The following is a 13,708-nucleotide window of genomic DNA, read 5'->3' as shown; positions in this document are numbered from 1 at the left end:
ACGTTTTTCGCGATTTTTCCACACTTGCGGGTGGAATTTCCCGAAACCTCGTCTTAACGTGCACCTACATCACATAAGGTAACTACAGTGCAAATTTCAGCTTCCTAGCTCTTACGGTTAGGGCTGTGCGTTGATCACCAATCAGTCAGTCAGTCAGTCAGTCAGTCAGTCAGGACAAACAGTTTTATATATAGAGATAAATATTATAATTATTTATATATAATCATATAAATATTATAAAGAACTATAATTATTTATTTATGAAATTTTTTGTGAATATCTCCTTGTCTCGACTATTACAAACTAGTTCTCATATAATATATTTATTTTATTTATCCTTTACTTTTCTGCAGCTAATTATTACGTTTGTTATTTATGTTCGAATTGTTTGCTGTTGACTGAAATTGTTTGTGGTCAACAGGAAATTGCTGGCAATTATGCCCGAAACCAATTTGCAAAAATGGAGGTCTGCAAATAATTTTGGTCGATGCGTTTGGCCTGACAAATTTCGCACTCGATTTGCGTTTTCGTTTGTCAATTGTAGTGGAAACTAAATTGGGAAAAACTAATTTGCAATGGGAGTGCATTGGAGAAAATAGAAAATATATAGAAACTAGGTTTTGCAAGAAGGAAAAAAGAAGAGAAAATAGAAATTGATTTTTTTTCAAGTGAATGTCGAGTCGAATTATTTACAACGGAGCATCTGCCCGTTGAGGGCCTAGCTCTGTTCCCTATCGGTATTACATGTGAGGCTCTAAAGGCGGAGATAGTTTGTTGAAATCAGCTAGGAATGCCTCTTTCTCGTGCCACAAGTGCAACATAACCTCACGATGTTCACATATATGGAAATTTTTCTGTTCAGGAACTCAGATCGTACAATATTTCGTGTGAGTGTTACAAAATATAGTGTTGTATACTGTTTTATTAGTGTTATGTGCCATGAGTTATGCTGCGAATTGCATCATATATACATTACTGTAAATAAAGACTCAATATTGAAATGTTCGTATCCTAAATGTAAAATATTTTAAATTAAATTGACAAAAAAAATTGCAACGCCTTTTTGTTGTAAGTGTTGTAAAATGCATAGTTTTCCTCTCACACTAAAGCGGTCCAAAGAGCTTAGTAATTTCCCTATAGTACCCTGTCAAAGTCTTTCCTCAAATTCCATAGATTTTGTCAATGAACATAACCTAAGTTAACTTTTAACTATCTCTAGATAGCTCCAATTTAACGCCTTTTAAAAGTTCAAAAGCCAACTATTCTATATTTGATAATGGCATAAAAAAGTTTATCAGCAAGCACATGACATGGGGAAAGCCCCGTCCAGCCGTCTGTCAGACCAGAATTTACAATTATGCCGCACTTTTACAGTCAACAGCATTAAAATTCGTATAAATTGACAATGGGAAATACTTGCAGCTAGTAGCTGTGTTTTTGGGAACTTGAACGTAGTTCCGAATTATTTCCAGTTGCAACGTGAAAACTCCATTTTCTGTATTGTGCAACACATTGCAAGCAACTTTTGTTGCATTTTATTGTTGGCAATGGCAAATTTAATATTAATTATTTATTATTTAGTCGAGGCAAAGTATAAAAACTGCCAGTTGCCACGCCAATTGTGCCGCTGCTGCAAGTTCCACTTGCGACATACGTGACACTGAAAGGGTTGCTGGGCGAATTGGAAGGGTCTCCATGCCTCCTCTTGCCACTTGCCGTCAACGTCTTTGGCATTTATTTTATTTGCGCATTTCTTCATTTTCCCAGGCCCCTTACCAAACCATCCTTCCGAACCTTTGGGTAGTAAAAAAGAAAATCATGTGAAAACCTTGCAGCCAACTGGCTATAATCGACTGCGCAATGCTCTGTTCGTAGTGTGGTATAATTATAACCTGCTTTAATGTTTTAAATATCTAGCTGTATTGAGGGTAATATACTCTTTTTTCACTTTGCGAACAGTGTGTTATAATGCCGCGGACTGCGGATAAGCAGCGCTGCCCACATTAAAAGCCAGCCAAGCAGCATAGGCGGCTCCTCGTGTGGGCGTGGCACATGCAAGCCCATAAATTTCACGTGTGTGGACACACACACATGTACAGCTCCCGTGGCTCAAAAAAAATGTAGGTAAATACTCCAGAAAAATAAATGGGTTTTACGAGCAGTTCTTGTATTTGTATTGTTACCAAATGGGCGTGGCAGCGGTACGCCCACTTCGTGCACCGTAAACAATGACATTAGTGGAACGCTTCGCGTATGCATTAAATATTTTTATTGTTTAGACTTTTGGTTATGCCAAAAGTAATTCTTTTCATAAGCATATTTTCAGCTCCTTTTAATGGCATTTTGCGCTTTTCGCATAAATAAATCAGAGCACTGCAAAAAGAGGCTAACGGGTTGGCGGAACGGCCCAACCCTCCATTTAAAGTGGGGGGTTAAGGTATTGCCTGGCGTAATAAAATTGCAGTACCAGCCGCAACAAAGGTTTAGAATATTTAACAGCTTTAATTGAGTAATTTAAATACGAAATTAGTTTACAGTTAATTGTAGTAATTATAACAGCATATACGAGCAATTGCAGGGCTATGTCTTCAATAAAATAATTATAAAGAAATGTATAAGAGTTTTCCAGTTGGCAGTGGCAATCCACTAGAAGCTACGCCGTGGAGGGAAATATATCAAACAATTAAAATATTTTTAATATATTTTTACTACACGAGAATTTACAAAGCAAGTTTGGTCTAGTTAGCTCGTATAATCTTTGAGTTATGCCTAATAGCTTAAATGCCTAATAGCCTGATTCCACTATGCTAAACGTTTGTTACATTAACAAACTTCACATTCTGCGATGCCATTTGTCAAGAGTTGTCGGTAACATATGATTGGCAAAAATACCGTTGATCTGTTTGATTTAACTAACTGAAGCGCCGCAAATTTTCCTTTTTAAGGATATAAGATTTATAATAATGTAATGTTTATTTAATTGAGGTGACTCATAGGACAGACTCAAGAGTGTTTAAAAATAATAGCCTAGATAATTTCATCCTAACGCTGCTGAACAGAACACTGCCCATCTCTATGTGTGTGTATACCGCTAGCTTATCGTTAGAACGTAGTTAGATATATGTTAATTAACAGAATAGTGTAACAGAGTAGCCTGCGTTTCACATACATAGACTCTGTAGTTTCCAGGATGGCCTGCTCCTCTGAGCTTATTGTCCTGATCAGGAATATATATACCTTATGGTTTTGAAGAATCTTACTTCTGCTTGTTACAACTGCTGAAAATCATTTATCAATAAGCACATATACCCAAGAATCCTACACATTGCTGTTTGCGTTTGTTCTCTCGAGAGAGCATTTGATTTTTCAATTCCGCTGTGTGTTGCATTCGTAAACGTTTCGCTCGCACGCAATTTAAGCTGCACAGGCGACTAATGAGTTTCCTTTATGAATATTTCAGGAAAGTCTGAATTTTATGGCAACAAAAACGTAATTATTTAGCTTGACAGACTTAAAGAGAGGCATAAATAATGATATTCCTGAATAAGATTACAGCTACTACAGCAGGATTGATGGAAGCTAATAACAAAAGAATATTCAGAGCTTTTGTGCAACCATTCAAATTAATTTATATATATGTATGCGGTCTTTTTTAAAAAGTTGCCTTTGAGCTGTCAGTTGAAAGACAACCTGATTTAGCTGGGCAGTTGAAAGCCATCAAAAACACATAACAACAAAGAGACGCATGGAGATTAGCCGAGACAGCATATGGCAGCAGCCGCTAATGCAGCAGTGCATTATTTTTTTTGGCCTTACTGGTAAAAGGTCGACTTTCAGAACCTTGGCTGACAACTCCATTTTTAGCCCGGGGACAATCTCTGGCAGCGCATCAAATCAATTGCCTGCTCGAGTCCAAGGTCAAGTGCAAGTCCAAACAAATTACCCATTGATGCAGCAAAGCGAAACAAAGTGACCAAGATGCCAGATAGTCAAACGCAAAAAGGAAGATGAGAAAAAACACCTGCAGCTTCCAATTGGCATGTCTGCACAGCCATAAATTGTGATAAATGAAGTGAGCTGCCATGTTGCCAGACTACTTATCAATGTTGCCCGGCAAGCCCGCACTATAATTTACACATTTGGCAGCCAGCCAGCAAAGGTTAGCAGATAGCCGACCAGAAAAATAAAATAAACAAACAAAAAGACAATTCAAATTGGTGACTGTTGCCATTTGGCTTAACTTTTGATAATAATTGGATAGGGCGGAAGGCATCAAAATATATATTAACAGCTTTTAACAGTATAACAGGTTAAACAACTGTAAAGATCTCTTAACAACAGTTAAACAACTGTTTAGATATCAGTTAACAAGAGTTAACAGAATTATATCTACAATTTATATAAAATTCTTTAATCTAATGCTTGTAGAGCAGAAATTCTCGAATCGATTCATGATAACATTTTTGTCTCCATCTTTCATTATTTATCACACGTTCTAATCAGTTGGTAACTTTAGCATACAAAACTCCAGTTATTTAGTATAATGTATGTAAGGTCATTAACATTTTTGAGTTCAGGTCACTCAGGCTAATTTATCGGTATTATAGAGCGTTAACATTACATATGTTAGATTAACATAGTCAATGTAAATGATATGTAAATGTGAATTTCTTTAGCTTGAGAGCTGTTATTTATTTTCCAAAAGTCAGCGTAAGTTTTTTTCTTGTACATAAATTAAAGTAAAAGTGAAGAATATAAAGAAACCTATTGCCATTTTAAGAAAAATAAAGCTGTTTATCTTTTAAAAGTGGAAACTGCTGACAGAATAAAAAATCAATTTGCAATGCTAACCATATTCTCATAAGCTTCCGTATAGACTAGAGTATAGGTATTTCTTGCAGCCCTAAAAGCAATCAGTGACAGGCTGGCAACAGCATGTGCACACTCACACACCCATACATACACCTTGATTGTAGCCAGTGTTGTGTATTGTTCGTTTTTAGCTGTTGGCTTTTAGCTATGCGGCGTATACGCAATTTTAGTTTGCTTTCTTTTTTCTCATGCATATGCAACAGCATCAAAGGCTGCATAAATTATACGCCGCGTGGCACGCTGCATGTTGCGCGCTGCACGTTGCACGTTGCCAGCGGGAGCTCAGCTTAGCTTAGCGGGGCGTAACGCCGCCCACTTTATTGACTTTTTTACTGTGTCGATGTGTTGCACAAATATTAATTAGGCAGCTGTTTATATCGCCTGTCACACACTTTGTGATTTGCCTCATCGATCAGTGGGTCAAAATAGCAGCTCGAACGCTATTTGGCCCAGTCTTAAGCAGCTTTTGTGGGTCACTTTTAGCGGTGGCAAGTTGCCTTTCGATACTTGCAACTGTGCGCCGCTGTTGCGACTATAAATTTTAAATTATGTTGCCAGTGCCCCCAGCGGATTTTTGCGCTTGTTTTATTATCTGCCAAATGTACAGGCGGGCGTGCAGTTAGCGGGCAGCGAGGCGATTGTCTGTTGACGGCACATAAAACATGGCTAATTACGAGTGATGAGCATTTTGGCGCTCTGGCCACACTTTGTTAACAGCAAATGAAAGGCGACTGCAACTATATCAAACAAATAGATGGGCCAACTTTGCAAATTAAATTTATGGACGGTTCTGCCAAAACGTCCCTCATGACTAAAATTTCAAGCAGCTAAATTACTTGCTGTTTGCATGGGAATGAAGACATCCAAAATATTTGGGGGAAATATTTATCAATATGTAACAGAGCCTTGAAAACGCTTCTTTCTGTTAAAATCATCGTCATTTAGTTATTATTACTATACTACCATAAAAGATAATCGACAGATTGCCCTTAATCATGTTCCAAGTAAAGCAAACCGCAAAAAAAAAAATTCTTAATAACTGTTCTCCAATTTTGCATTTTTGTAGAACATTTCAATACAATTTAATAAATTGTTAAGAAAAAGAAAGGGCATATTTATAACAAAACATTTAAAAGAACCGCTTTAAGCAATAAAATGCAATCAATTTTAAATCTTCTAAAAAAAAATCTATAGATTTCGATCAATGCTTTCTTTGATACTTAATAAGGGGAATTTCAGGAAATTTTATAAATTTCCCGAATTTTTTTAAGCTATTCATTTTGGTTCATTTGATTTGGTGCACATAATAAATAATTTCGCCGATCACAGCTAAGTTAAAAACAACTGTTCATCTTTCACTCCCTCTCTCTTGCGCTTACGTTCGCACTGACTTTCGTCTACGTATCAATTTGCCGTTGTCTTTTGGTCACTCTCTTGGCAGACATTTAATTGATTTGCCATTTGAATTTCGCATTGACAATGAATTCACCATCAAAGTCGTCACGTGTTGGCAGCGGCAGCTGCGAAATTCGCATGCAAATTGCCACTTGAGAAGAGCAGCGGAAGACAAAATACAGATAAAGATAAAAATGTTAGGGCGGGAGGTAAAACTCATCAAACGCCACACGAAACATGTCAAGGCAAATGTGAAAATAAAACAGAAAAAGAAAAACAATATCTGTAGAAAATATCTGTCGTCTGATTGCCAGGCACAAATGCAGACGGCTGCGGCGGCCCTTTTTAGCTGATTTATGCCCCGAACATAGACAACAATTGCATGCCAAAACATGTTACGTGGTGCTCTAGTCGCAAGTGACCGACTAACAGATGCCCTGTAGACATTGCCGAATGACCGAAACAAACATTTGTATTTCGTTTAATATGAATTTTGTACATATTAGGCGAATTTACGATAAAGTTGAATTTTGCACAACAATAAATCTACAACATACCCTTTTCATTCGATTACAGGGTATTAAGAAAACGCCACAAAGCACTTACAATCTCTCAGAAAAATTAGCTACAGCTACAATGTACCCTTTTCTTGCCCAATTTTTAATAAATGCAGGGTATACAAAGAATAACCAAAAGGCAGACCCCGTCTCATCCCGCTGACAATTTGAGAGACTAATTAGTAGCTAGACTCACCTTTGCTGTTGGGTCCATTTGCCGTCTGCAGCGTGGACATGGGAATGGCCAGGCAGTTGCGCGCCGTGACGGGCAGATCCAGATCCTGAGGCGGCTCGGAGCGCGGACACGGCGTATAGGCTATTTTGCTGCCGCGTCCCGGCGTGGGGCTGACGCGTGCATGGCGCCCGCCGCCGCCGGCTAAACGTTCGCTGGCCATGCCGCAGCGGGGCGCTCACTTAAGCCTGCAGCAACATGCGGCACGCGGCGGCGTTTCAGGCTAATTGGGCAGCGGTAGCGGCAAGGAGCATGCGGCAGCTAAAACGAATCACACAAGCCAATAAAAATATGCGAGCTGGCGCTTTTATTGCTGCATTCGCAATGCACACACTTTGGGGAATCGCTTCAATTGGAGTAGCAGAAGAAGAAGACGCCCGGCAAGGACACGCGACGAGCTCACGTTTGTTACTTTAGTTGCATGCGCTGCAGCGTACAACAACCATAGCAACACCAACAACAGCAACAACAGCAGCAGCGCAGCCACAAACAACAACAACGCATAAAAAACTCAACACGAGATGCGCGCGCGCCTGCAACCAACTTGCACTGTCAAAGTCCAGCCAGCAACTGAGCAGCAGCGACACCAGCAGCCGACGTCGCAGTCGACGTCGCTTTGGCAGCCTCTCGTCTTTCGGCCGAACAAATGCCAAGCGAAGCGCAAACAATGCTCGCTCTGTGCTCTTCTCTTACAGCAGCAATCGTTTAGTGCTCTCCCACACTTCGTTCAATGTAACTGTCGCCTTGGCTCCCTCTATCACCCCCTCCTCTAGACACACAGCATCTACCTAGACGCTGCGTAACTGCATCGAGCAAGCTTTTGCGTTTGTTTTTGTTTTGCTATTGTTTGGCTGCTGTGAGTAAGCTGTGCGCGGCTTGTGCTTTATTCATTCACAAAATGTTTGCACGGCGTTGCCACATGGTGTTGAAAAAGTTGTACTTAAGCTGTTAAGTGTGCACGAACTTTCCTGAGTATTCAAATTAAGTCTAAACCAACCGGAGTCTACGTATTTTGATGTTCCTATATTGTTTACACATTAAAATTAGATTTAAAAATCTGTGCATGCACATTTATTCATTTAAATATATTCGCTTTTACATTAGGCTTTTATTTCAATTTAAAATAGCGTGAATCAAACACAAGGAATATAAGAGCAAAACTTACTCAACAAGAATTAAGCTTTGAATATAATTAATAAAGCAAAAGAATGATAACAGAGCTCTGTTCATCCTTCGGAAAAGGGAATTTTTCAAAGGGAATTTTTCCAAAAATATTGGCGCCACCTATGGGCTTGAATCTGAGTACTTATAAGGATGCTTAGAACGACATACGTGCTTTGAAAAGTTAAAGTCAAAGCTTTTTCTGTGAGTATAACTAACGATGTAAAACCTAGATGGCGCTAACAATATGACACATACGCACTGTGGCCCTTGCAAATTATTTGCGTGTTTCGAACCCGTTGAACTAGTTCCCAGTAAGAAAGAGCACATAAAAAACTTCACATTTAATTTGTATATTTTGTTTTTATTTGGTTTTTCTTTGCCTGTTAAATAGAATAGAATTGTTATTAAAATTGTTTTTTTTTAGTTTTCTTCTGTTACGTTTTTTCCACCATTTTTTTTGCGTGGCTTATGAAATTGGTTTTCGCATTTGATTTTGTTTACGTTTTGTGGTACAGTTAACTGATTTTTATCTCTTCGGGAATGCACCTTAATACTTGTTATCATGGAAATTGTTCTATTTGCCTGCTGTTACATTGTGGTATAAAATGCATCAGCTAGTTCTTCGTTCCTCATGGAAATTCATTAGTTATTACAAAAGAAAACGTATTTTTGTTTTGTTTTTGGTTTTTTAGACTTGTCGTTTACAGCGCTTAGAAGTTACAGTTTACATAAGTTCAGTTTTTTTTTTGAAGGGGTTTTCCTTTCCATTCTATTTTGTTGGAATATTTTTGACTTGCCAAAAATTTTGATTGCTGTGTGTGTGGGTGTGGGGGTGTGTTTGTGTTTCCAGTGTTGTGTAGTGCTGTTTAAAGCAAACTTGTGGTTCAAATTTTTAGCTCATTTGTGTGTGTGTTCAGAGTTGTGTCTGTGTTTTAGACTAAATATATATCATATACTCGTTATATTTGCTCAACACTTAGGATTTTCATAATCTGTATATGCTTAAAATTAACAGCTTATGCGCTGAATTTTTCGATTTTATATATATATATTCTTTTATATGTATCTTAAAATTCGATGCCGTTGTTGTTGTAGCTGTTTGAAGAAAATTCAAACAATTTCGCAGTCCACAAAATGTTGCAAAAACCCAGAAATCTTTTTTTAGTGAGAGAGTGTGTGTGTGTGTGTGTGCTGTGTGTGTGGTGTGTGGGTGCTGGCATATTGCAAATTAAAGTATATTTCAAAACATTACGAATTTGGACAAGACAAAAACTTACAAAAAGTGTTGCATACTTTGCAGCTACACAAAATGTACTTAATGCAAATATAAATACTTAAATTAAGCTAGATTTAAGTCAAATCTTAAGTTTTAATTGAAGATAAAGGAATCTAACTCAAACCTTATAAACTTTTTTGCTGTTCCGAATTCCGTTTAAATATTTTTGGGTTTAAGAAATTCTCATCTTTTATTTTAGAATATATTTTTGATACGCAAATGGGCGTTTTATTATTATTTTTATAGTTTTAATTCGCATTCAAATACACATACACATACACATGCACACACTTGTTCATACAGTTGCCAAGTTTTGCTATCGAAAGTTATCGAAATCGATTTGGAAAAAGCAAAAACGAAACGATTTCGCTCGTGATTCTAAACACCAACAAAATAATCGGTGGAACGTGCGGAATTGAATCGTTTATGACTTTTGCAAAGAGCGCGGAACTCGGAACAGAGTTTTGTAAAAAAGAAACATTAAATTTAATATGAAATTAAAGTATTATCTATTAAATACTTAAATATAATTAATTGAATTCTTATATAGAAATTACTCTTGTTCAGCACGAAAGTGTTCAAATTGTTTTTGAAATATCAACAAATTTTACTTTTGGGTTTTATTTGCCCAAGGCCTACAATTGCTTTTCATTCCAATTAGTTTTTCTTATTCTTTTGTATATTTTAATCTGAATCTGCACATTTAGAAGTTCTGAGAATATTACAAACTAAGCACAACATCAATATCTGTATTATATGGCCTTTATATATATATATATATATCAGATATATCGGTTATTTTAGACACATTTAGTGCAATTTTTTCTATGTACAACAATCGAAAAATACATCCAATTTGTGCTAAATTTGCGTGAAATTTAAAAACATTTAGGAATCGAGTTTGGAGAATTGTTCAAATCTTTCTTTTTTGTGTTTCTTCTAGGTGCGAACTATATATATATATATGTATATACGAGGGCTGGCCTTGGAGTTGCCTGGTTAATCTTTGGTATAGGTACATATGGCTAATATATGCATTTATTTATCATATATGTATATATATATATTATATAGACATTCAAAATATGCTTTGTGTATGTATTTCTTTTGTAATTTGATTAGTTTCTGCTACTTTTGGAGATTTGTCATAATTTATACACTTATTTTTCGTTACTGAAAACATTTTTATAGGTGGTTGGTTAGTTTAAATTCATGGATAGAATGCAGGATGCGTTGCGTATTCCTCGGTACCCGCAGCCCAGATTAAGACTTTCATCCAGCGCACGGGGCGGGGCGGGGCGGGTGATAACCACTTGACCTATGGAGCTCGTCGGCCGGCAAGAAGAAGACGCATGAATGACAAATGTTAAGTGTGGCCGAATCATTTGAGTGTTGTCTGTAAAATAGCCAATCCCAAAAAATAACAACAACAAAATATATATGCCGCAAACAAAAAGAAAAACACAATTTGTTTTGTTTTTGTTTCGAGGTTTTTAAAATGTTTGTGTATTTTTTTTAAAGAAGTTTTTTTTTATGTTCCTATTTTGCATGTTGTGTGGCAATCTTTTACATGATCACATATATATATATATATTTTTTAGCTATATATATGTGTGTCTAGTTAGCTTTTGTATACATATATATATATATATATATGTATATTGTAATATTTAACGTTCGCCTCGGCTGCTGCATATGGTTCACAAATTTATTTAGTTTTGTTTTGCGACTGCCTTTTGCCTTGCAAATGAGAATTTATAAATATTTAAGACATTTTGTTGTTTTGCTTTTTGTTTTGTTTTTTTGTTAGGCAAATTAGCTACAGATTTTCATAGGTTTATTCAATGCCGCGACTCGCCGGACAACTTCCTTTTTGCGCTTTTGTTAACTGTTTGCAATTTGCAATGGAAATGCGTCGTCAGGGTTGCCAGACCGTCTCAAATTCAAACCGCGCAAAAAACATTTGTCACAAAAGGATTCTGGCTCAAGTTGTTAGGTTCTTGTATTTTCTCTTCTTTTTTTCTGATTTTTTTGCATAGTTAGAAAAATTCGTGTTTAGTTTAAAGTTAAATTTTTGTTTAAGTTTAGAGTTTGGTTTTTGCTTTTTTTAGTATTATATAGAGACCATATGATCATAGATATAACTTGCTTTAGTTTAAATGTTTTTGTTTTTAAAACTTGCACAATTTTCGCTACAAAATGTTTGTTTTTGTTTAAAAAAAGTTATAGAAAAGTGTTTGTGGTGTTTTTTTTTGCTGTTGCCCGCGGAACGTAAGGGTCTCGTTCCAAAGATCAAGCAAACCCAAAATGTTATATATATAATAGAATAATAATTAACTTTATCATAAGTGTAATCCATATTATATTATATATTATATTATACTCACAGTTGATTTTATTTGCAGTGGGGAGAAGAGTGTAACGAAACGTGTGACAAAATGGTGAGATGCGTATCTGTAGTGTAGTGTTGTGTAGTGTAGTGTATTGTGGTTTGGATAGTTATAGAAGAACGTTCAACAAGAGCAACAATAGCTAGAGGGTGGCTTAGGGGGGAAAACGAGCAGAGGGGTAAGTTGAAAGGAAACAAGGAAACGTTTTCGATATGAAACTAAATTAAAGTTAGTTCAACAATAAGTACAGTTGTGTTTAGTTTTTAGGTTAGGTCTGGCTTATGCGCACCGACATTGGGTACAGTTGTGTTTTGTTTTGTTTCTTTTGGGTCTTGAGAAGTACAGTTGCGCTCAGAGAGAGAGTGCGACTCTTGCGGTTCCTTCGAAGGTTTGTTTGCTTTTTTTTTTTATCGTAAGCTCACTTAACTTAAAAACAATATACATATATTATTATATAGGCACAATATAATACATATATAATAATATACATATATACACATATATATTGAGTTTGTTTTTTTTTCTTTGCCATTTTGCTTAACAAGTATTTTGCGACAATTTGTCTTTGCTTAAGCTTCTTTTTTTTTGTTTCGTTTTTTTTTTTTGCTTCATAATAATATAATTAGTTTTTAAATATATATATATATATATTGTAAATTTTATGCTGCTGTTGTTGCTGCTTCTTCTTCAACTACTTCGTCGTCTAGTTTGCTGTTAAGAGTTGTCTTCTTCTAGCTGTTCCTTTTAATTATTTTTTATATGTGTGTGTTTGATGAAATCTTCTTGTTCTGCTTCTCCGCTTCTGTTCCGCATATAAATATTTAATTTGTATATTCTTTATAATAAAATTATGTTAATTTTCTTTCATTTTTCTTCTTTTTTTTTCATTAAGTATATATATATATATTTATAGGTTAGTTTAACTTGTTCTTGCTGCCTCTTAAGTACTAGAGAAATGTGTAGTTGTTGCTGTTTTAGCGATTTGCTTTTTAATATTTAATGCTGCATTTATCAATATCAATATCAATATATGTATATGTATATATATGTATATATAGACAATTCGTAGACTACAAATTTTTTTGTTGCATAACGCTGCCAAACACTGGACCTCACCCCCCTCCCCCCCCTTGGGTGGGGAGGGGTCCTAACCGAACCTCAACTGCCAACATTTGAGTTGGAAAAAAACCCTTCCTCAGCGCGCCAAAGCTGGACTCTGGACCAGTCAGATACCAGACATATGCATATATATATATATAGCGCCATATTTAACTATATATATATATATATATATTGCATAATTTAATTTAATTTTATATCGAAAATGTATTTTTTTTTAGTTGGTTTTGTTGTTTTTTTTTTGTAATTTTTATTTTTGTTGTTTGTTTTTTTTTATATTTATTAATTTTAAATTTAAATATAATTTAATAAGAAGAATTTGTTGTTGTTTGATTTTACATTATTTATAATATATATATGTTGTATTTATAATATATTTTATTTCTGGTTGTTTGACATGTGTGTGGTGTGTGTGAGTGTGTTTTGTGTGTGTGAAGTGTATGTGTAGGTGTGTGTGTGTGTGTGTGTAGAGCTGTTGGTGTCTATATAAACTTTGCCAGTTTTGTTTTACTTTTTGCAAAAATTACAAATTGATTTTGTTTTATTTTTCAAATTTGTTTTTGTTGAACATTTTTTTATTTTTGCAACAAATTCGACAAATCTTGTTTATACTTGAAACAATTTAGTTTTACACAGTTCAAATGTTCGCCGCCAGCTGGCGCTGCTCTCCCGATAGAGGGCGCTGCGCGCTTTGCTTGGCGAC

At 35.8% G+C, this 13,708-nt stretch overlaps 1 protein-coding gene across 3 annotated transcripts in view; it reads right to left on the bottom strand.

The window, feature by feature from the left end:
* Positions 1-7,639, bottom strand: part of LOC135428161 (PDZ and LIM domain protein Zasp) — a 30,681-nt gene extending 23,042 nt beyond the window's left edge. Inside the window, exons 1-2 of one of the 3 annotated variants that reach the window (XM_064681981.1) lie at positions 7,391-7,639; positions 7,021-7,317 (exon numbers count right to left, since the gene is read on the bottom strand). In XM_064681981.1, the coding sequence (XP_064538051.1) occupies positions 7,021-7,219 (199 nt within the window). In that variant the 5' untranslated portion in view covers positions 7,220-7,317; positions 7,391-7,639. Of the gene's footprint in view, positions 1-7,020 lie in introns of all 3 variants that reach the window. The other 2 variants (XM_064681983.1, XM_064681985.1) reach the window with 2 other exon arrangements.
* Between the last annotated feature and the right edge of the window lie 6,069 nt (positions 7,640-13,708).

This window comes from Drosophila montana, unplaced genomic scaffold, assembly GCF_035044405.1.
Source record: "Drosophila montana isolate Dmon_TW-CO22-7 unplaced genomic scaffold, ASM3504440v1 contig_2438_1, whole genome shotgun sequence".
Lineage (NCBI taxonomy): Eukaryota > Metazoa > Arthropoda > Insecta > Diptera > Drosophilidae > Drosophila > Drosophila montana.
The sequence above is the reverse complement of the archived record's forward strand: the minus strand, read 5'-3'. Positions and strand labels throughout refer to the sequence as shown.